Source organism: Alternaria dauci, chromosome 2 (genome assembly GCF_042100115.1).
Source record: "Alternaria dauci strain A2016 chromosome 2, whole genome shotgun sequence".
Lineage (NCBI taxonomy): Eukaryota > Fungi > Ascomycota > Dothideomycetes > Pleosporales > Pleosporaceae > Alternaria > Alternaria dauci.
Window position 1 is genome coordinate 2,251,294 of NC_091273.1, and position 18,952 is coordinate 2,270,245.

Below are 18,952 nucleotides of genomic sequence, written 5' to 3' on the forward strand. Positions count from 1 at the left end.
ACTTTCTCTCATCACGCAGCAAGCTTTGCGTGACTGCCAGCACACTCGACCAACGGTCGAGCAGCTCTATCTCTCGCTGATGGACGTCGGCTGAGGCTTGCTGAGCGCCTCGCTTCACCATGGTAAGCTCCAGCGCACTGCTGTCGCAACTCTACCCATCCTCTAACAATCATGCAGAGCTCATCCACAGTATCTGTGTCGGCAGCTACGCCAACGCAGCATTCTTTCCAGAGGAAGATTGATGACATCAAGCCGTGTAAGACGTAAGTTGCTACCCTTCCGCGATGCCGCAGCTACTGCCCCACATGATGATTTCAAAATAAGTTGGGAATCTCTCCGAAACAACGTGTGGAGAACATGTTAACTTGTATCTCTGATTTCGCAGTAGCTGCTGCTTTGTGTACTACAATGTCTGCTGCTGGATTGCAAAGCTAACGACTCCGCTGCAGGGATATCAACTTTGTCATTATGGACTACCTGGTTAGCGAAGGCTATCCTCGGGCTGCTGAAAAGTTCGCCAAGGAAGCCAACATCCAGCTGCCTCTCGAAGAGGAGTCCATTCAGTCCCGCGTAGAAATACGTCGGGCTATCCATGCTGGCGATATTGATGCCGCCATCACCAAGATCAATGACCTCAACCCTCAGGTATGCATTCCTCGCTCACTCCTTTCTTATCTTGCAGGATTATATCCAGTTTCATGCACCACGCAGAATCTCTTTGATGATAATCAAACCTTCAGTCCTCAGTATGATTGCAAGCAACTACATCTACTCAAACTGCACAACTCTGTCTGAGCCTTGCTAACTCTTGAGTCAGATTTTAGATACAGACCCATCTTTGCACTTTGCACTGTTGCGCCTGCACCTCATTGAGCTCATTCGCGCATGCACGTCATCTCCCACCTCCGACATCACACCCGCGCTTAACTTCGCTTCGTCCCAGCTCGCTCCCCGCGCAGCTACGAACAGTGACTTCTTGAAAGACCTTGAACTTACCATGTCGTTACTCATCTTCCTTCCCGCCGCCCCCGGAACACTACAAAAGGAGCTCAACGAGCTACTCGAATCTTCGCTTCGTCGCAATGTGGCTAGCAAGGTCAATGAGGCAATACTCACCAGCATGGGGGCTCACGGAGAATCCCGTATGAGGAGCCTGGTGCGTCTCCGGCAATGGGCAGAGACCAAGGCTCGAGCTGCCCAAAAGGACATTCCCCCCTCGTTACCTCTTGGCTTATTGGACGCCGATGAGCGGTCGGCTAACGGGAACGGGGAGGCTGCTGACGTCATGGTGCAGTAGAGATGTGCTCGCATCGGGCGTATGCGTTTCTTGAAGCATTTGCGCGTCTTGAACTGTGCTGTAATATTGTCATGATTGAATACTTGCAAGCCGTTGACTTGGCTATGATACCATAATGAACTTCATGACACTTTGTCCCTATACTCCGGCTCCTCTGTGCCTTGTCATTGACAATCTGTTGATCTGTGACAATCTTGTCCACTTTCATGATGAGAAGATGGTCTCGTTGCTCGAGTCGAGTCCACGGTGGACACCGTAGTCAGGCCTCGCATCGAGCGCTGACATGTTGCCTAGGAGAAGTCATAAAGGTGCTCATCTACGCAACAGGGTTCTCAAGAGAGTCATCTGCATAAGAGGGGCTTCTGCTCCAAAGTTGTGAGCACTCCGGATCTTTCCCCTCCTGTCGACCGCAGACTCAACTAGCAGCAAGATACGTGTGTCTACGGATCTTCAAGTTCCGGCGCTTTTCCAATAGATCTTCAGCCCCGCACATTCTAATGTCTAAGACAAGCGATACTCTTCCAACCAACCTAGACCTTGCTCGGAGCTTATGTTTCTGAGCCTAGGACATCAAACCTCTACCGCCCTTGCTCCGTAACCTCCGATTGCGTTCGATAGACGCCAGCGAGCTAAGGTCCGCAAACTACCCCGCGATTGCGGATGCCCTACAACCACGTTTTCCGGGACTCTGGATCCCCGCATAGTACTGCAGGAGCCGCGTGTAGTGGAGTCGTCTGGAGGCAATGCTAGTGGTCCTTTGTTGGCCAGCTAGCTTCCTTGACTTGCTCAATTGGAATATGTAGATGCACAGCTACATGTGGCTGGACGAGCTGACGCCAATGGACTGTGAATAGCGTTTGAGACTGCGCTCGACCGACCCAGTTGGCAGGTATCGTCACCGCAAATACGCACCTACGGGGTTTGCTTCTCACATGAGCTGTTGCGGGTGGAGGGACCAGAAGGAGACGAGGCGCGGTTCAACCGAACTGTGGCCGAGCCTGGAACAGGACGTTGCCATTGTCACCCAAGCCTCCAGTTAACATGCCACTCCAGCAAGAATAGATTTTCGCCTCGATATCTTCGCGGCGGCGGCCGTGGGCGATGGGTGCTGAGCAACAAGTATCAGGAGATATCCCGCCGAAAGGAGTTAGTTGCTTAACACCACCCCACCCACGCAACACATCCTCCAAGTCACCCCTCACACCACAACGAACGAAAGTTCGTGTCGGACCATGATCCCTGGGCTGATTTACATGCGCTAGAATAAGGCCGTTCACACTTTTCTCTTTCCGGCTCTAGTCTCCATTTTACCACGGATACTCCGCGCTCACACTATGGTCACTGCCGCCCGGCCGATACATCATGGTTCGACTACCGTCCAATCCCACTCCATGTGCCCCTCTAGGGGGTCAGCGGGATACCTTGCTCGGCCATGGATGAACGGACACACTGCTTGTAGCCTCGTGTAGGGAGGCGCGGATACATTCGGATCCTAGTGAACTCGCTGGTTAATCCTGGGTGGGGTCAACGTTTTGAGCTTCTCTGTGCCGCAACGGAAAGTATATAAACCACGTATCTCTTGCATGATTGAACTCATCTACCATCAATCACATCATCGATCTACTACTACAAACACCCAGCAACTCCTTAACACCCACCAAACAAGTCATCATGAGCGAAATTCCCAAGGAGCAGTGGGCGCAGGTCATCGAGAAGACTGGCGGACCCGTCGATTACAAGAAGATTCCCGTCCAGATGCCCGGTCCAGATGAGGTTCTCGTCAACATCAAGTACAGTGGTGTGTGCCACACAGATCTCCACGCTGTGAACGGCGACTGGCCATTGGTGAGCATGTCCGTTCCGCCAATTCTAACAGACGCTGACAGCTCCTAGCCTACCAAGCTGCCTCTTGTCGGCGGTCATGAAGGTGCCGGTATCGTAGTCGCACGAGGCGACCTTGTCACAGATGTAGAGATTGGCGACTATGCTGGTAAGTCATTCTTTGGTATGTTCGAGCATTACTAACTCACCGTCAAGGTGTCAAATGGCTAAACGGATCCTGCCTGGCCTGCGATTACTGTCAGCAAGCTGATGAGCCCCTTTGCCCAAAGCCTCTTCTCTCTGGATACACTGTCGACGGCACATTCCAACAATACTGCATCGCAAAAGCTGCCCACATCGCACGCATTCCCAAGGAGTGTGATCTTGCCGCCATTGCTCCGGTTCTGTGTGCCGGTATCACAGTCTACAAGGGCCTGAAAGAGTCGGGCGTCAAGCCCGGTCAATTCGCTGCCATTGTCGGTGCTGGTGGTGGTCTCGGTTCGCTTGCCTGTCAGTACGCAAAGGCAATGGGTGTACGAACAATTGCCATCGACACAGGTGACGAGAAGAGGAAGATGTGCACTGAAGACCTTGGTGCCGAGGCCTTTGTTGATTTCTCCACGAGCAAGAACCTCGTCGCCGACGTACAAAAGGCAACACCCGATGGCCTTGGTCCCCACGTTGTCATCCTTGTCGCCGTCAACGAGAAGCCCTTCCAGCAAGCTGCCGAGTACGTCCGCCCACGCGGTACGGTCATCTGCATTGGTCTTCCCGCTGGCGCCTACCTGAGGGCACCTGTTTTCGAGACGGTCCTCAAGATGATCAGGATCCAAGGCTCGTATGTCGGCAACCGCAAGGACAGCTCAGAGGCTATTGAGTTCTTCCGCCGTGGCTTGATCAAGGCCCCCTTCAAGGTTGTTGGTCTGTCTGAGCTTCAGATGGTCTACGACAAGATGAACAAGGGTGCCATTGTTGGACGTTATGTCCTTGATACGTCGAAGTAGGGCATCAATGACCGGAAAACAAGAAACGGAAATAATGTACATAGCAGAAATCAGTATATTGAATGATATCTATTCTCATTTGTGCATGTGACTTCCGCTTTGGACATTTCCGAACTGTAACACATCGGAGGTGGATGAGTAGAATATATTGAAGTCTTTCCATTTCACCAACTACTATCAAATACATACTGTTGTGCCTAAGTAGTTGGCGGGTATCATTCTGCGGTGCTGTCCTGTCTCTGAAGGTCGCCTTCGCTTCCGAACCTTACAGATATTCTGTGGTCCTCATTCCTCGTATCCATGTTAATCGTTTAGTCCTACCAACACAGCCTTCGTCATTAGATTTGCCCAAGCTGCATCGTGAATCGCAGTAGGAAGTGTTCTGAAACGACCTATCGATGTGAAAAGGGTCGCCGAGAGCTCGAAGCCAGAACTGCTCCACCAGCATCTGCCCTCTGAACCGTGTAGCAGCAATAGTCGTGCGGATCCTTTAACAGAAGATCCACCCAAGCTGCTGTATCTTCAGCATCTTGGTCACGAAACCAAATGGTACCAGTAGGCTGGTCTCTTCTCCCTTCCTGGCCCTCTTAAACCAGCCAAGATGGCGCGACAGTCCAATCTCAATGGGTGATCTCTGTTCAAACGACCCACTCCACCTCGTCACCGCACGTACTATCCATGTCCATCACATACTGCTCAAGGCGATCCATCATCCACCCAGACTGAATCGAGCCAGCAAACTGTACGCCCTCTTGCCAGCGGACACATTTGCTCGCTGCACTAGAATACTCCACACATCTCATCTGTGCACTCTCACCGAGTACGACCTGCGTTGATGTCGAACATTTCCCTGCAGCGTAGGAGAATTGGAGACAGCTTGGCTTGGAATTACAGAGTAATTTGCATGCCTCAAAAGAACCAGTGTCGTCGGCTTCAACGTCCATGGATAGGTTGTCCCAGTCGTTGACTTTGGCATAGAGTTGGGGGAGGATATACTCCTTGAAGATATCGCGGTGGAGGGGTGCAGTCTTGCCGATTTGCTGGCGTGTTTGTTCAAAGGCCCATAGGCTCTGGATGTCGGTTGGACGCATGTGGTGGTAGGTGATTGGGGCATAACACCAAGGCGTTTTGCCGAGCTTCGTTACGTTGTGGTCGAGTGATGACACTGGTTCGCCTTGGAAATGGGGAAATGCGCCAAACAGGTCTATGTGGACTTCTTTCAGGGCCTGGGCTAGTACCATGTCGCCCGCCCAGCTCTTGGCCGTGAAGTCGTCATATAGGGCAAGGTTGGCATTTCGTTCTTCAGTTACTTTGCGTATAGCGGCCGAGGACAAGACAAACCCGGAGCCGCCATGAGCGAACAAGGTTTGTCCGACGTACATGTGCTTACCTATGTACAATGGCTGGTCGGGATCGAACTGGCGCAGGTACTTGAGCATATTTTGCCAGACCATATAAGTATCGGCTTCGATAAACACGAACCACTTCGCATTTGGACGATACAGCAGAGCTTTGTCCACCATAGGGAGAAACTTGAAACGGTCAAGTTTCCATGAGGGATTGTCCAGCGCACCGCCTGGGCCACTTCCTAAGTGCGTGGTATTCTTCAAGCCCTCCCTGCCGTGTGTCCGGAGATGGTCGTAGAGTCTGAACTCTGGTGCTGAAGCTTTGAGCTCGTCGCTGATTCCATCGAGAACATCGTGGATCTGGTGGCCTTGGATCTCTTCCTCCAAATCCGAGTAGACAATGTAGTCTGGCACGCAACGAAGGGTTGTCTCAAAGTGAACGGGTAGCTTCTCCAGGGCTTCGGTTGCCCCTGTTCGCAGAACTACCAGGACATCGTTTGCGATTGGGGATTCCGGGCACAACGGTGTTTCGGCGCCTTTCAGAATCCGTTGTGAAGAGGGCAGTCCGGGGTTGGATGTATCGTTGGCGTCTTGTGAATGAACAGTAATCTGGTCATGTTGCGGCAAAAGAAACTGGTAAACAGTGAGAAAGCAGACTGCGACGCCGAGAAGTACCGCACGTCGGCTGCGTTTTCCCGGTCCCACGGAAGAGGAGTGTCTTCTCGGCGCATAGTACTGAGCCTTCTCGTCCCATGAATTATGACGCATCTTGAAAACAGCGGAAAGAATAGAAGAGTGACTCCCCAAGGGAAATGATGCGGGGCACGGCTGGCATCTTCAAGTAACAACGTCCCTCTGAGATGATACATGAGCCAAGTTTCGTGTGGCGTACCTGGCGGCTGGCTGCCTATTCGTGTTTACTTTGTTTGGTGGAGCGAGGCACGCAAGAGGCTTGGTTATATCGCATATTGCGGCACAGCGGAGCACTGACTCGCCAAAACACAGGGGAAAACGCCACCATTCTGCCAATCCCGACCAATAGAAAAATTTCGAGGGTAGCGTAACGGACGATTGCTTCGCAGCGTTGCTCGAAATATCTTTTGCGTGTGGATGTCTCGCGCCGGATGTCGCAAACCCGATCGACGAACTACTCGTATTCGTGGTCTTTGCTCAAACAACAAACTGTAGGAAACATGTCCCGTACGCAGCGTGTTTGGGAATAAGGATGACACTCCAAAATTGGAATGCCGACAGCCACATACTGTGTTCCTGCAGAAAACTGCATGTGGTGTAGTGTAGCGAAAAGGGGTGATTCCACATACACCTTCCGTATACGGCCGTAATCCACTCATATCTCGTCGCGTCAACTGAAGAACCCAAGGCGTTAATGCAATGTGCAAGTGCTTTTTACACAAATCAGACGAAGATGGAGGAATCGTAGTTTACTGGCAGTTGTGGCGTCCAAAGCTAGATTTAGGGCTGAAGTGACAGGCGGCCTAATAATGACTAGGCGACCAAGCTTCAGCATACCAAACGGAACATTGCCGAAGAATACGCCGGCTCGACTAGTGTTCAACACCCGAGCTGGTAGTGGCGATGTGGTTGCACATCGTAGTTTCGAAGACGCAAAGTCGGAATACAATGCCGCGACTCGCTACCAAAGAGGGGTTTGGAGGCGTGTGAGTGTAAACGGGGCAGATGCCGGCACGAGCGGCTCACACCCGTATCTTTTCAAATCCAAGGGTATATATATACAAAAGTCCCATGTGTACCATCCTGTCTCGAGACATCCTCCTCGTGGTCTTGTTATTAGGTATTGCAAATATGCTGTTCATGACATCGTTAAGAAATTGACTCTTGTCTCAGGCAAAGATACAGAAATCCAAGCGCCTTGCCCCTTGTATAGGAATGGTCATGAAGCAAGAAGCCAAGTAATACGAATCGAGAAGTCAGACGGAAAACCAGAACCGGACGTCGAGGTCGTGCTAGAGATCGCTAGAAGAAATATTGTCCGCCATATCCATTCATCGCGGCCAGTGGCGGTTGAAGTAGTGTTTGTGGTTGCTGTTGCTGGACTATGTTTGCGGGCACATAGTGGGTTTGATATGGATGCTGTGGCATGCTAAAGTCTGCCACAAGCAGAGGATTGCCAAAAGCTCGCCGCTGTACTGGAGCAGGTGCTACCGAGACCTGCGGCATCTGTTGCTGGACGACGACCTGGGGCTGTTGTTGGTATACGACATTGCTCTCTTGCATGTGACCGTTCATTTGCTGCTGTTGCTGTGGAGGCGGCGGTGGCGGTGGCGGCTGCTGTGGCTTCAGCTCTTGGTTCTGCGGTGTATCCCAGCCCCACTTCTGCTTCAGCTCTGTATTGACAAATCCTACACGCCAGCCTGTTTCTTGCCTGATCTTGTCGAATATCTGGAGCACCTCTTCTTGCTCGCGTCGGTCTGTAAGCGGCTCGGCTGCAATGGCAAGTGACCGAAGCGCGACACTGGCTACACCTCGGTCCTTGACGTGTGCGCTGATACCACAGATGAATTTTGAGTTTTGCTCAAGCATAGCCCACATTTCAGGCTCACTAGGACCTTGTAGTGGATTGATCTGCGCTAGCAAGACAAGGGATGTGTGGTAGAAGAGCCGCGCGATTATCGATGCCCTCTTGATTAGCCAGACTTCAGGGAACGCGGAGCCGGATATCGTCTGTCCAGGATATAGATATGCCATCGGGTGCATGGTGCGCGGTATGTTCTCGTTCCACCTGTCGGTCATGTCTTTCAGCCGAAGCCACTCGTTGTGTCGGTCCTGCAAGGTTTGCCTGGCGACCTCCGGGTTCCGCGGTATTGACGCGCGAAAGTTACAGATCCTTGCGACGACATACAGAATGCGGTGTGTCCAGACTTCTTCCTTGCCCGACTCAGTCTCTGGTGTAAAGTCCATCTCGATACCCCATTCATCGGGGTCCCACGCGACTTGCCAGTTGAAGTGCAAGCAGCTCAAAATCTCCATGCCCACGTTCAGCCAAAAACAGGCCGCTCCAATGCCCGTCGATCTAGCATTCCACCGGCATTCCTTGATCAAAGCACGAGCCCCCGCAATGTGGTTCATCCGTTGTAGCGCACGTTTGCCCATGATTTCGTATACGTTTAATATCACCGCGGTAGTCGCACACAGGTAGGTGTCGCGGTCGGGGTCTTGCAAAGAGTGCAACAGATCGCGTGTGGCTATATCGTAGTAGTGGATGGCTTTTTCTTCGCTGTACTTGGGGTTGACCAGGGCAAGATGGCGCGCACCGCATGCGAGGAAGGCGTGTAACAGCATAGGCTCGTTGAGCGCGTGGAAGGGCAATAGACGTGAGAAGTGCTTGTGTGCATCCATGCTGTCCATCCAAATGCCAATCTCTTCAACGAAGACTTGCATGTATAGAACCTCCTCCTGGCTCTTCAGGTAATCGCGCGTGGGCAGGGGTCCGGGGCTTGCGGAATGTTCCATCGTATACGGGGACGGTGTTGGGCCGTTTGAGTAACTCGATACTGGGAGGGTCAGCTGAAGTTTGTCCAATGGAATCTTGACTTACTTGAACGTCCATGGTGCTGCTGTGCCGGCTGTTCGAAATTATAGGCAAGCTGTGCTTGCTGGTACGACTCCTGTGCTATGCCCTGTACAGGAGGAATGTGCTGGCGTGACGAAGGTGGTCTCATACCGAAATCATTGTTGCCCATGGGTACGTTTGCTTCCACGTCCTCGACTGGATACATTTCTCGGCCGCCTACATATTCCGAAGCAATAGTCCGCGACTCGTCCATGAAGGCTATCTGGTAGTCGATGCCCTGGGGGATCAGGTATGCGTTTCTCTCGCAGGTTGTGTCGAGGAAGTTGAGCTTCTTGCCCCAATTACACTCTCGCTGAGACTTGAGGCAGTTGTTGCATGTCGGTTTGGTCTCGTCGCACTTGAGATGGCGCTCTCTGCATGTCAAGCAGCCAGTGCGTGTTCTCTTGGGCTTGTCGTCGGGTGTCGCATCGCTGGCTCTCTTCCTCGAGGGCAGTGGCTTGCTCGTGGGCGAGTCATTATTGGATGGTGGTGTAACCGTGTTGGCCATGCTGACGTTCCTCCACTACACGCGGCTCGTCTGAAAACAGTCGTTGTGCCGTCGATCGCCGAGGCAGGGCGGCCACGACCCCGTAGTAGGGCGTGCAGTGAACCACGTCTGGTGGTCTCCCACTTCGCCTTTGGTATCTGATAGTCGGGCAGGGGCAGGAGGTCGAGGGCGGCAGGTTCGTAGAGCGGTCGCAAGAGGCTATGCTTCAAATATGATGGAGAAAACACAAAGGCGCGGTTTCGCGGGGATGCTACGAATACAGAAGTTGCGGGTCAGGCGCGGGGGTATGGGGTATTTCCGAGGTCGTGTTTGTCTGGTGTTGAGCTGCGCAAGAGGGTGTCTGCAGGTGTTCGGCCGCAACTGACATGCAGGAACGCGAGGGTGTCTAGGTCGAAGGGTGGGCCGGAAAAGTCATAGGACAGGGCGGTGCTTTTGGCGGGACAGAAGCAAACAAGAGTCGAGAGCGAGTCGCGAGGAGAAGTGGAATATTGGATTATACCTGAGCGGGCTGGCGTGAATGCAGGCTATGACGAACGATAGGAGAATGCTCAGCGAGGGTTGCGAGGGCAGGTGTACGCGAGGCCGTGAACCGAGGGGCCTGCAACGTTGACAGCTATACTCTGAAACAAGACATATCCCGGGATCCCGGATGGCAGAAAGTGGGCAGCTGGACGATTATCACGACGATCCTAAGACGAAGGGCGAAGAGGCAGGAGAAATGCGCTGCCAGGGAGACATCTGGGCCTTGGTATGCGCCAGTCCGGGGTGCGACGCCATGATGTGCGCGCCCTCCCGGTAATGATTTGCAAGCTTGCTTGGATTCGTTGTGACCTTCGGCGACGTCGCATTGGAACCGCTCCTCCCGTTCCGCGGACCCTCGACTGCTGTATATCATTTCTGCAGCGAGACACTGCCCAGCCCATTAGCATCCTTCGTGGTAGTTCGTGCGAAGAGCTACGCATTGTGGCGCAGGCGGGAGTGGTGTTGACACGAGAGCCCAAGTGGGTCACTTGTCGCCAGCGATATGAGACTCTGGGAATTGCTGACCAGATGGACAAGACTCGCAGAAAGATGACGCCCAACCGGCCTCTGCAATCTGCGTGTTGCATTGCGCCCGCGCAGCTTCAACGCTCCGTGAGATGCTGACTGGCTGCAGCGCCGCTCGTCTAATCTTGTAGAGTTTTAGGATTAAGCTCACGACCAGAATAGATCCCTGTCACCCTCGGCAATCTTTGCACCGTCATAGCACCTGGCACCCTTGAACACCTGGCGACGCCTCTGTACCCACTCCAAGCTGAAAGGACATGATTCATCTTCGTCTCTGCCATTCACCATGGCCACAGCGCTCTCCTGCACGAGCTGCGAGATGAAATCAGCTCACAAGTCTGAAGCACCACCTGAGAAAGGAGAGCCTGGCCCGCAGTCGTTCTCGAGGTGCATGTACCTGTCGTTCGCGTTCAATAACCGACATTCAACCGCTCATCACTGGCCCCACCATCGCTGCTAGACGATCGTCTCTCGTGCCGGCCTGCCCGAAACTAATACCTCAGCTTGCTCATGGCCCCCGAGCGCCAGATAGCCACGCTCCCACCCGCACAGCCTACCGCCATCCTTCGCGGTCATGCCGCACACATTCACAGTATCCTGTTTGTGCGCCAGAACAGCCGGCTGTTGACAGGCGACGCAGATGGTTGGGTCGTCTGTTGGAATGTGCAGACTAAGCGACCACTTGCAGTCTGGCCAGCCCATGATGGTCCCATTCTAGGATTCGCGCAATGGGGAGAAACAAAAGTCATCACGTGAGTCCCGTTGCGACCTCCTGCCACTCACCTTGGGACAATGTTAAATATTGTCGTTTTCAGGGGCTTCACTAACTCAGATTGTGTGTAGACACGGCCGAGACAACCGGATAAGAATCTGGCGACTAGAGCCGGACGACGAGGCAGGCAAACTCTCGTTAACACTGCCTGAAGATGGAAACCGGGAAGTCACTCCAAAACCATGGCTTCTCCATTCACTGCCCGTAAACACCCTGAACTTTTGTTCCTTTTCAATGTGTTACCAGTGTTCTCCAACGTCGGTCACTGAAGACGATCCCATCTTTGTGGCAGTACCATCAACGGATGACAAAGTCATCGACGTGTACAGCTTCCCTGGCGAGCTGCTCAAAGTCAGGGTCCCACGTATACAGATAGTCGAAACCGGAATGGTCATGGCTGTGAAGCTTGTCCGCAGCCAAGTGACGCAGAGGATTCTACTTCTTGCAGGATATGAAGGCGGTGTTACGGCAGCTTTCATGCTGGCAGAAGAACATGCCAACACAGGTATAGAGACTGCGCAGCTGGTATACCTCAGCCAGCCCCATTCCCAGCCCGTTCTGTCATTGGACGCCTCGCCAGACGGCGACTTTTACTACACATCCTCAGCAGACGCTGTCATAGCCAAGCATCGCATACCAGAGCTGCCACACAAGTCTGGTGGTGTAGATAACAGCCCGGATACGTCCAGTTCCAATCCTCCACCAAGTCTGTTCGCGAAGAAAAATGTGAATCAAGACAAGCCTGGAACCTCGGCACCCAGCGGTCTATCTTCACTGCTTGCATCCTCAGCACCACTGCCGAAGTTTAGACCAGCTCCGCCAGTCCAACCGGTGGTCACTTTACAATCACCATACAGAACAGTCGACACGAAACATGCAGGTCAGCAATCTCTCCGTGTCCGCTCTGACGGCAGGCTCTTCGTGACTGGCGGTTGGGACTCCCGGATCCGTATCTATAGCACCAAAACACTCAAGGAAGTGGCAGTGCTCAAGTGGCACAAGGAAGGAGTCTACTCAACTGCTTTCGGAGAGATTCTTACACCGGAAGAAGCAGACCATAGCGGCAAGATTGTCAACAAGCGGCAGATGGAGCGCGACGAGCAAACGAGGCTCAAGCACTGGGTTGCGGCTGGAGCCAAGGACGGGAAAGTCAGTCTGTGGGAGGTATTTTGATGTGGTCTCTGCTCTGGTGTGCAGCAACTCGACGAAGAGGAATGTATCTATCTGGGACTTACCATAGCATAGAGCTGTGTGTTAGTCTACCATGCAATGGTTTTGGTGGTCCTATAGAGAGCGAATCAGAGATGGTGGATGCCGGTGTGGCATGCTGTGGGGAAGCCGAGGCACAGCGACCGGGGAAGTGGGTCTCAGCTCAAGCTTGACGTTTCGCGCCGTCCATCGCATCTCGCAATGGCTTGCCTCGCGACGTTATAGCATCAACCCTTCGAGAGTTAGTCGTACCACCGAAGAACGAAGACCAGACGAAATCTGCATCGCATTCGTTCCGTGCACGCTTCCCACCCATGCCATTCGCGCTCTCCGCCGCATCCCTTCCCTGAGGAGACGCTCGTTGCTGTCGACTGGACATTATCGCATCATGGCGTCTTCCGATGAGGATGCCAAATCCTCCACCGCCCGCTCCTCCAGCCCCGAACAAGCTCCCGATCTGAGCATAACCGCCGACGACAATGTCTACCTGCACGCAGCCGGCTACAACGAATCGCCCGACCGGGGCCTTATCCACAGCTTCGCGCGCTTCCGCTCCTCGCCGCTCGACTTTATCCGCGAGGTGTCGCTGCACTTTTCAGGCACGGGATGGCGGTCCTTTGATAATCACATTGGGCAGCCCGAGTTCTACTCGGGCTTCAGCGAGGACATGAAGGCGCGGGTGTTGAGTAATCCGATGCTTGTAGCAAAGGTTCGCGAACTGGCAGACAAGCGCGTCGACGTGGAAGCGAAACAAGGATTGCTGGGCGAAGAGGCGCAAAATGGGCATGGTGTTGGCGAGAAAGATACAAAGGCCAAGAGGAGGATGCAGATTGAGGAGTCGCTTATGCAGGTCAGCGAGGGCTGGACGGATTCCATGATCTGCAAGATGGAGAGCAAGGGCTTCATAAGAGGCGCATACTATCTTGCGACACAACTCTTGACAAGAGCCTACCACCAGGGCGTGCATGTCTCGAGCGAGGAAGTGCTGCGTTTGCGTGCGGTTGCAGAAAAGGCTGCAAAAGACAAACAATCCATCATCTTCCTCCCGTGCCACCGCTCTCACGTCGACTACGTCTCCCTACAAATCATATGCTATCGGCTCGGGCTTGCTTTGCCCACCGTGGTTGCTGGAGACAACCTGAACATCCCGGTGCTCGGGTCCTTCCTGCAACATGCGGGCGCAATGTGGATACGGAGAAGCTTCGGAGACGACCAGCTGTACATCACGCTAGTCCAGTCGTACATTGATACCCTGCTGCAATGCGGATACAACCTTGAGTGTTTCGTCGAAGGCGGGAGAAGTCGAACGGGCAAGCTTCTGCCGCCCAAGTTTGGCATACTCAGCTACATGCTGGATAGTGTCGCGAGTGGCAGAGTAGAAGACGCCATCATCTGTCCGGTATCGACCCAGTACGACAAGGTCATCGAGGTCGAGTAGGTTCTCCAGATCACCTTTGCGCCATCCCAGAATACTGACATGCCGCAGCTCATATATCAGCGAACTTCTCGGCCAGCCCAAGCCCAAAGAAAATCTACTAGACTTCCTCTCCGCCTCCTCCGTCCTCTCGCTCAAACTCGGCCGCGTAGACGTTCGCTTCCATGAGCCGTGGTCGCTCAAGTCCTTTATCAACCAGCAACGCGATCGTTTCTCAAAACTCCCCCAACAACTAGATACTAAAGAAGACCGTCTCCGTCTCCTGCGTACACTAGGCTACAAAGTCCTATCAGAAATCAACGACGTCTCAGTTGTAATGCCGACCGCCCTCGTTGGTACTGTACTACTAACGCTGAGAGGGCGTGGCGTCGGAAAATCAGAACTAATACGCCGTGTCGAATGGCTTAGCGACCGGGTTCGCGCTCAAGGTGGCCGTGTAGCACATTTTGGCAATCTCCCCACCAGCGTCGTCGTCGACCGCGCTTTGGAAGTCTTGGGACCTGGCCTAGTCGGCCTTGTCCCCGGACTACCAGAAGATACATTCTACGCCGTCGACAGATTCCAACTCTCCTTTTATAGAAACATGACCATCCACCTCTTCATCTTGCAAAGTCTCGTTAGCGCAGCGCTATACACACACGTCAAGCAGGGTGGCGGCCCAGAGTACCAACGCATGTCCTACGGCGATCTGCGCGCGCAGGTACACTTCCTGTCTCAACTCTTCCGCGGAGAATTCATCTTCCCCACCGAAGGTCTGGACACCAATCTGGCCAAAACCCTCGATGGACTGGAAAAGGACGGTGTGATTACCATGTCACGGTCGAAGACCGAGCTCGGCGAAGAGACTGTCGATTTCATTGAACTCTCACCCGCCGAACGGGCCCAAGGACGCGAAAACTACGACTTTTATTGTTTCCTCATCTGGCCGTTTATCGAAGCCGCGTGGCTCGGTGCCATCAGTCTGATGATGCTAGCACCGCCCGTCTCACCCCTTGACACATCTACATCCACATCCTCCTGGCTAGACCTCAAAAAAGTCCAAGACCGCGCACAACTCCTCGGCAAGACACTGTACCACCAGGGCGACCTCTCCTACTTCGAAGCCGTAAACAAGGAAACACTCAAGAATACGTATGCACGATTTCAAGAAGAAGGCATGGTTCTTGTTACCAAGCCCAAAGACAAGACGCCGGCTACTATCAAACTGGCGGAAGAGTGGACTCCGCAAAGAGGGTCTGATGGCGGTATTATTGCGGACGGCCCGTTGTGGCGCTTTGCAGAGCGGATCAGTGCTTCTAGGAGAGAGGGCAAGAACAGGCGTGATGGAGCGACGGTGCAGACGAGGGTGCTGGCGTTGGCGGATCTGGTTGGTGAGAAGCTTTGGGATGAGGCAGTGTTTGATGAAAGAGAACTAGATGGTGAGGAGGTAGGGGTTGTGGAAGGCAAGGCGAAGAGCATGCGGAAGAGGGGGAACATGGCGCGACTATAGTCTGCTTGTTGTATGATATGTCATCTACATGCCTACGACTACTTGATGAGATTGCCTCTTTCGTCGTCGTCATCATCAGTCTCTTCTTCACTGTCTGTTTCGTACTCGCTCTCCTCCTCTGTCTCTTCCTCATCGGTTTCCTCCTCACTACCACTCTCATCTTCTTCTTCCGCAAGCCAGTCGTCGAGCGTCTTCTCTTTCTGCGGCGCCTTGCTCGCCCCGCCAAGACTGGAATCTCCACCCATGCCATTTAGACTTCGAGGACTCAACATGCTGTCAGGCGTCATCCTGCTACTGCCACCTGCCGCCGCATCTAGTCTTTCTGCTGCGGACATGTTCTTTGCAGTCTCATAGGCGGACACGTATGTTGAAGAAGAGTTTGAGACGACCTCATCGCGTAGAGCCGGATCTGGTTCGTCGCCCTCCTTGACCCAACGAGGCAGATCATCATAGCCTCGCAGACCGCCGACGCCGCCTTCGTCGCCGATAACGAGACTGGCACTGCCGAGCACGTAACCTTTCCTTGTTTCACTTGGACTCGGAATGTGTGGTACGGGTTTCGGTGCGAGAAGCAGGAGCGACGCGAGTTGTGTTGATGTTGGTGTCGCCAACAGTGCCTTGTACACGCGGGCGCGGTCGCGGAGGTCGTACGAGGTGTCGTACCTCACGAGCAGGAGTACATAGTTGTATAGTGCCTCGATGATGTGTGGCTTGTCCTCTTTAGGCTCCTCGTTTTGCGGAGCCGACTCAAGATGTTCATCCCTGAAGCCACCTTGCTCTTCCTGGAAATCATCCATGAGCGACGGACTCGGTTTGGGCTCTTCGGCTTTTGGCTCTGGAGGCGGATTTGCGGCCAGGTGATGTACGTAGACCTTTGCTGCTAGCAACACGATTTGGAGCTTTGCCGGCTCAGCTTCGTCCGCAAAGCCTTTGACAAGAATGCGCAAAACGTCTGCCGCGATGTTGTTCTCAGGATCGATGCCCGCAAACTCTCCGACCAGCCATATGATGCTCGCCCGTGCCTGGGGGCTGGTCGCTGCATCCAAGTGTTTTGCTAACCGCACAACGGTCGTCCGGTGTGCGTTGGGGTCCCGTTGAATCAGATGTCGAATAACTTCCAGTGACTCGGCAACCAGATGAGTGTCAGCGGACCCAATGTGCTTCAACAGCAACTTCAGACATCTTGCAGAGGTCTGTGGGCTTGTCGCAGGGCTCTGGGAACACCGTCCAATTGCACGCACCGACTCCTTGACGAGCGCGGGATCCAGGCTGCCAGAGTGCGAGAAATGGCTCAGTTCGGCCAGAATCAGACTCTGTAGCCTCAACGGTGCGTGTGGGAATATCAGAGTAAGCAGTTCCAGCTTGAGCTGCCAGATGTGTGGCGCGTCTGTCGACCGCACTAGGAAGTGAGTGTAGTACTTGACGAACGGCTCCGGATGTGTCAGACAGACCTGGACGATGTTGTACAGTGCTATGTGCTGAATGTCGCCTGCAGATCTCAAGAGGGACACCAACGGTCCGATGGCCTGGGTCAGGTACTCCGGGGTACCAAGATATAGGTATGTCCTGGCTACCGCAATCACGACAGCCGCATTTCGAGACTGCAGAAGCGATTGGCAGCCCTTGAGTAGCAGTTCAAGATCCGGGTCAAGCACGGCGACCTCTTCCATGTCCTGTTCCTGTTCCTCTTCGTCGGACTCGCTCTCTGAGTCGTAGAAGCCTTTTGTCGATTGTTTCGTCTTGCTGTTCGTACTGGCACCCACTGCCTTTTTGACTTTTCTCGTCCGGCGCGGAAAGCACTTCCTTGCATAGATCATCATGAGCCGCAGTGTAGCCAACTGTCCCCACTCGTCCATGTCAACTAGCTTTCGTACCAGGGAGCGATAGTGCGGGTGTATGAGGTCCAGACGGTCCGGACACAGTTCCAGGAACGATGAGACAGCCGCGCCGGTTACGAAGTACTGCTTGTCTCCTAGGAGTGTCGAGAGGTATTCGAGCAGTTGCGGCTCGGTGTTGGGGTCCAGTCTGTAGCACTTTGGTATTGCCAGAGCTGCTGCCCTCCTTACGTATGCCGACATGTCGCCAGAACCGCGCTTGATGCCCAGGCTGACAATCTGGCTAATGACAGGCACCCTGATGCTGGACATGACGCGCAGAGCGAGGGCGCGAAGCTGGGGATTCGTGTCGGTGAGGGATTTCTGTATGGTGTTGATGGAGAGGAGCGCGGTATCCGGTTCGTGTTCGGCATGCTGGAGGAGGTAGATGTAGACGAGCTTCTTGACCTGGAGGGACGGCGACGCGACATTCTTGATTACGTGGGAGAAGAAGGGCAGCGTCTGCGAGGGCGGCTGTCGGTAGGACATCTAGAGGCGCTGCAGTCAGTTACTAGACGTTCCACAGCGTCCAATGGCTGGCGCTGCGGGAGTGCCGCGGCCATGGCGGGGTGTTCCTACAGTGACGACTCTGCGCAGTCCTTCGAGCACATCGCGCTCTGATCTGCTGTCGAGGAGCTTCTTGAGCTGGCCCGAGGGCAGTTCTTTCGTGGGCGCTCGGCGCACATTGCTGGCGTCGCGGGCGGCTTCGAGGGTCAGGTCGCGGGCTGCGGAGAGGGACCAGTGAGCAAAGTTCGAGGGATGCATGGCAGGCAATTACATGTCCAAAAAGGCCAATAGCACAGGGGAGAGAAGCAGACAGCAGGCGGGATATCTGTATGAAAATTGTGAAAGGCGCCATACCTGTCTCCAGCAAGCTCGATATGCGACTGATGGACTCCATGGCCGCGACTTGCGCGAGGGAGAGCGCTTCGGACCGCGCTTCGTCGCTGCCCACGAACGAGATGCCGACGATGCAGAGCCAGGGAGGCGAGGAAGCGGGTTCTGGGCCTGGTGGTCGTGATCAAAAGCCCCGACGTGCATGCACTGGGAGTTGTGACGGATGGCCAGCGTAGGTAGTGGGGTGGTCAGGGTGCGGGTACTATGCTGATTGGCACCGGGGCTGGCGACGTTGTGTTCCCCAAGGCCTACCTTCCGTCCCGAATCAGTACACCGATGACAGACGGCACCAGCACACATGGCAGCCAAGAGCCTCGCCACTAGTAATCCGTCTGCCATGTCGCCAGCACCCACGGTTCTCTACCCGTTGACCCTTCCGGCCCTGCTCCGCCATGTGCTCACTACCCAGTCCAGCACATGTCCAACCCTGCTGATCATGTGCTCGAGCCGCGACATGTTCATCCAGGACCTTGCAACCTCACTGCACAGTCACAGCCATCATGGCACGCATAGTCTAGAGCAGCTGGTCGCGCCCACTCTTCACAACCTACTCACGACACGGCATGTCAGGCTCGCCTTCTGCGCGTCTGTGCAGGCCTTGTTAGCCTACTTGACTGCATGTGCTCGGTCTGGAGCTAATCAAGCCGACGAAACAGAAAGG

General features: G+C 54.1%; 7 protein-coding genes across 7 annotated transcripts; 4 read left to right on the plus strand and 3 right to left on the minus strand.

The window, feature by feature from the left end:
• Nucleotides 1-119: 119 nt before the first annotated feature.
• Nucleotides 120-1,297, plus strand: ACET3X_002760 (uncharacterized protein; the record flags this gene model as incomplete). Its single annotated transcript, XM_069449538.1, has 4 exons — nt 120-122; nt 178-263; nt 450-645; nt 818-1,297. The coding sequence occupies 4 exons, from the start codon at nt 120-122 to the stop codon at nt 1,295-1,297; spliced, it is 765 nt and encodes a 254-aa protein (XP_069309307.1).
• Nucleotides 1,298-2,968: 1,671 nt separating this feature from the next.
• Nucleotides 2,969-4,122, plus strand: ACET3X_002761 (uncharacterized protein; the record flags this gene model as incomplete). The annotated part of the gene is made up of 3 exons (XM_069449539.1): nt 2,969-3,142; nt 3,191-3,287; nt 3,335-4,122. 3 exons carry the CDS (start codon nt 2,969-2,971, stop codon nt 4,120-4,122), a joined length of 1,059 nt encoding a protein of 352 aa, XP_069309308.1.
• Nucleotides 4,123-4,760: 638 nt separating this feature from the next.
• Nucleotides 4,761-6,236, minus strand: ACET3X_002762 (uncharacterized protein; the record flags this gene model as incomplete). Its single annotated transcript, XM_069449540.1, has 1 exon — nt 4,761-6,236. The coding sequence occupies one exon, from the start codon at nt 6,234-6,236 to the stop codon at nt 4,761-4,763; it is 1,476 nt and encodes a 491-aa protein (XP_069309309.1).
• Nucleotides 6,237-7,220: 984 nt separating this feature from the next.
• On the minus strand, nt 7,221-10,261 carry ACET3X_002763 (uncharacterized protein). Its single transcript, XM_069449542.1, has 2 exons — nt 9,046-10,261; nt 7,221-9,001 (listed from the first exon to the last, which is right to left on the minus strand). Exons 1-2 carry the CDS (start codon nt 9,566-9,568, stop codon nt 7,464-7,466), a joined length of 2,061 nt encoding a protein of 686 aa, XP_069309310.1. The 5' UTR covers nt 9,569-10,261; the 3' UTR covers nt 7,221-7,463.
• Nucleotides 10,262-11,125: 864 nt separating this feature from the next.
• ACET3X_002764 (uncharacterized protein) lies at nt 11,126-12,560 on the plus strand (the record flags this gene model as incomplete). Its single annotated transcript, XM_069449543.1, has 2 exons — nt 11,126-11,367; nt 11,459-12,560. 2 exons carry the CDS (start codon nt 11,126-11,128, stop codon nt 12,558-12,560), a joined length of 1,344 nt encoding a protein of 447 aa, XP_069309311.1.
• A 424-nt stretch (nt 12,561-12,984) lies between these two features.
• On the plus strand, nt 12,985-15,520 carry ACET3X_002765 (uncharacterized protein; the record flags this gene model as incomplete). The annotated part of the gene is made up of 2 exons (XM_069449544.1): nt 12,985-14,030; nt 14,083-15,520. The coding sequence occupies 2 exons, from the start codon at nt 12,985-12,987 to the stop codon at nt 15,518-15,520; spliced, it is 2,484 nt and encodes an 827-aa protein (XP_069309312.1).
• Nucleotides 15,521-15,558: 38 nt separating this feature from the next.
• On the minus strand, nt 15,559-18,295 carry ACET3X_002766 (uncharacterized protein; the record flags this gene model as incomplete). The annotated part of the gene is made up of 3 exons (XM_069449545.1): nt 15,559-17,883; nt 17,974-18,119; nt 18,256-18,295. 3 exons carry the CDS (start codon nt 18,293-18,295, stop codon nt 15,559-15,561), a joined length of 2,511 nt encoding a protein of 836 aa, XP_069309313.1.
• Nucleotides 18,296-18,952: the final 657 nt, after the last annotated feature.

Bases quoted from the DNA above. Each gene is read 5' to 3' on its own strand.
- ACET3X_002763 (XM_069449542.1), bottom strand. From the start codon at position 9,568: ATGGCCAACACGGTTACACCACCATCCAATAATGACTCGCCCACGAGC. The intron at 9,002-9,045 runs GTAAGTCAAGAT...TGACCCTCCCAG, and splicing joins GCAGCACCATGGACGTTCAA to TATCGAGTTACTCAAACGGC.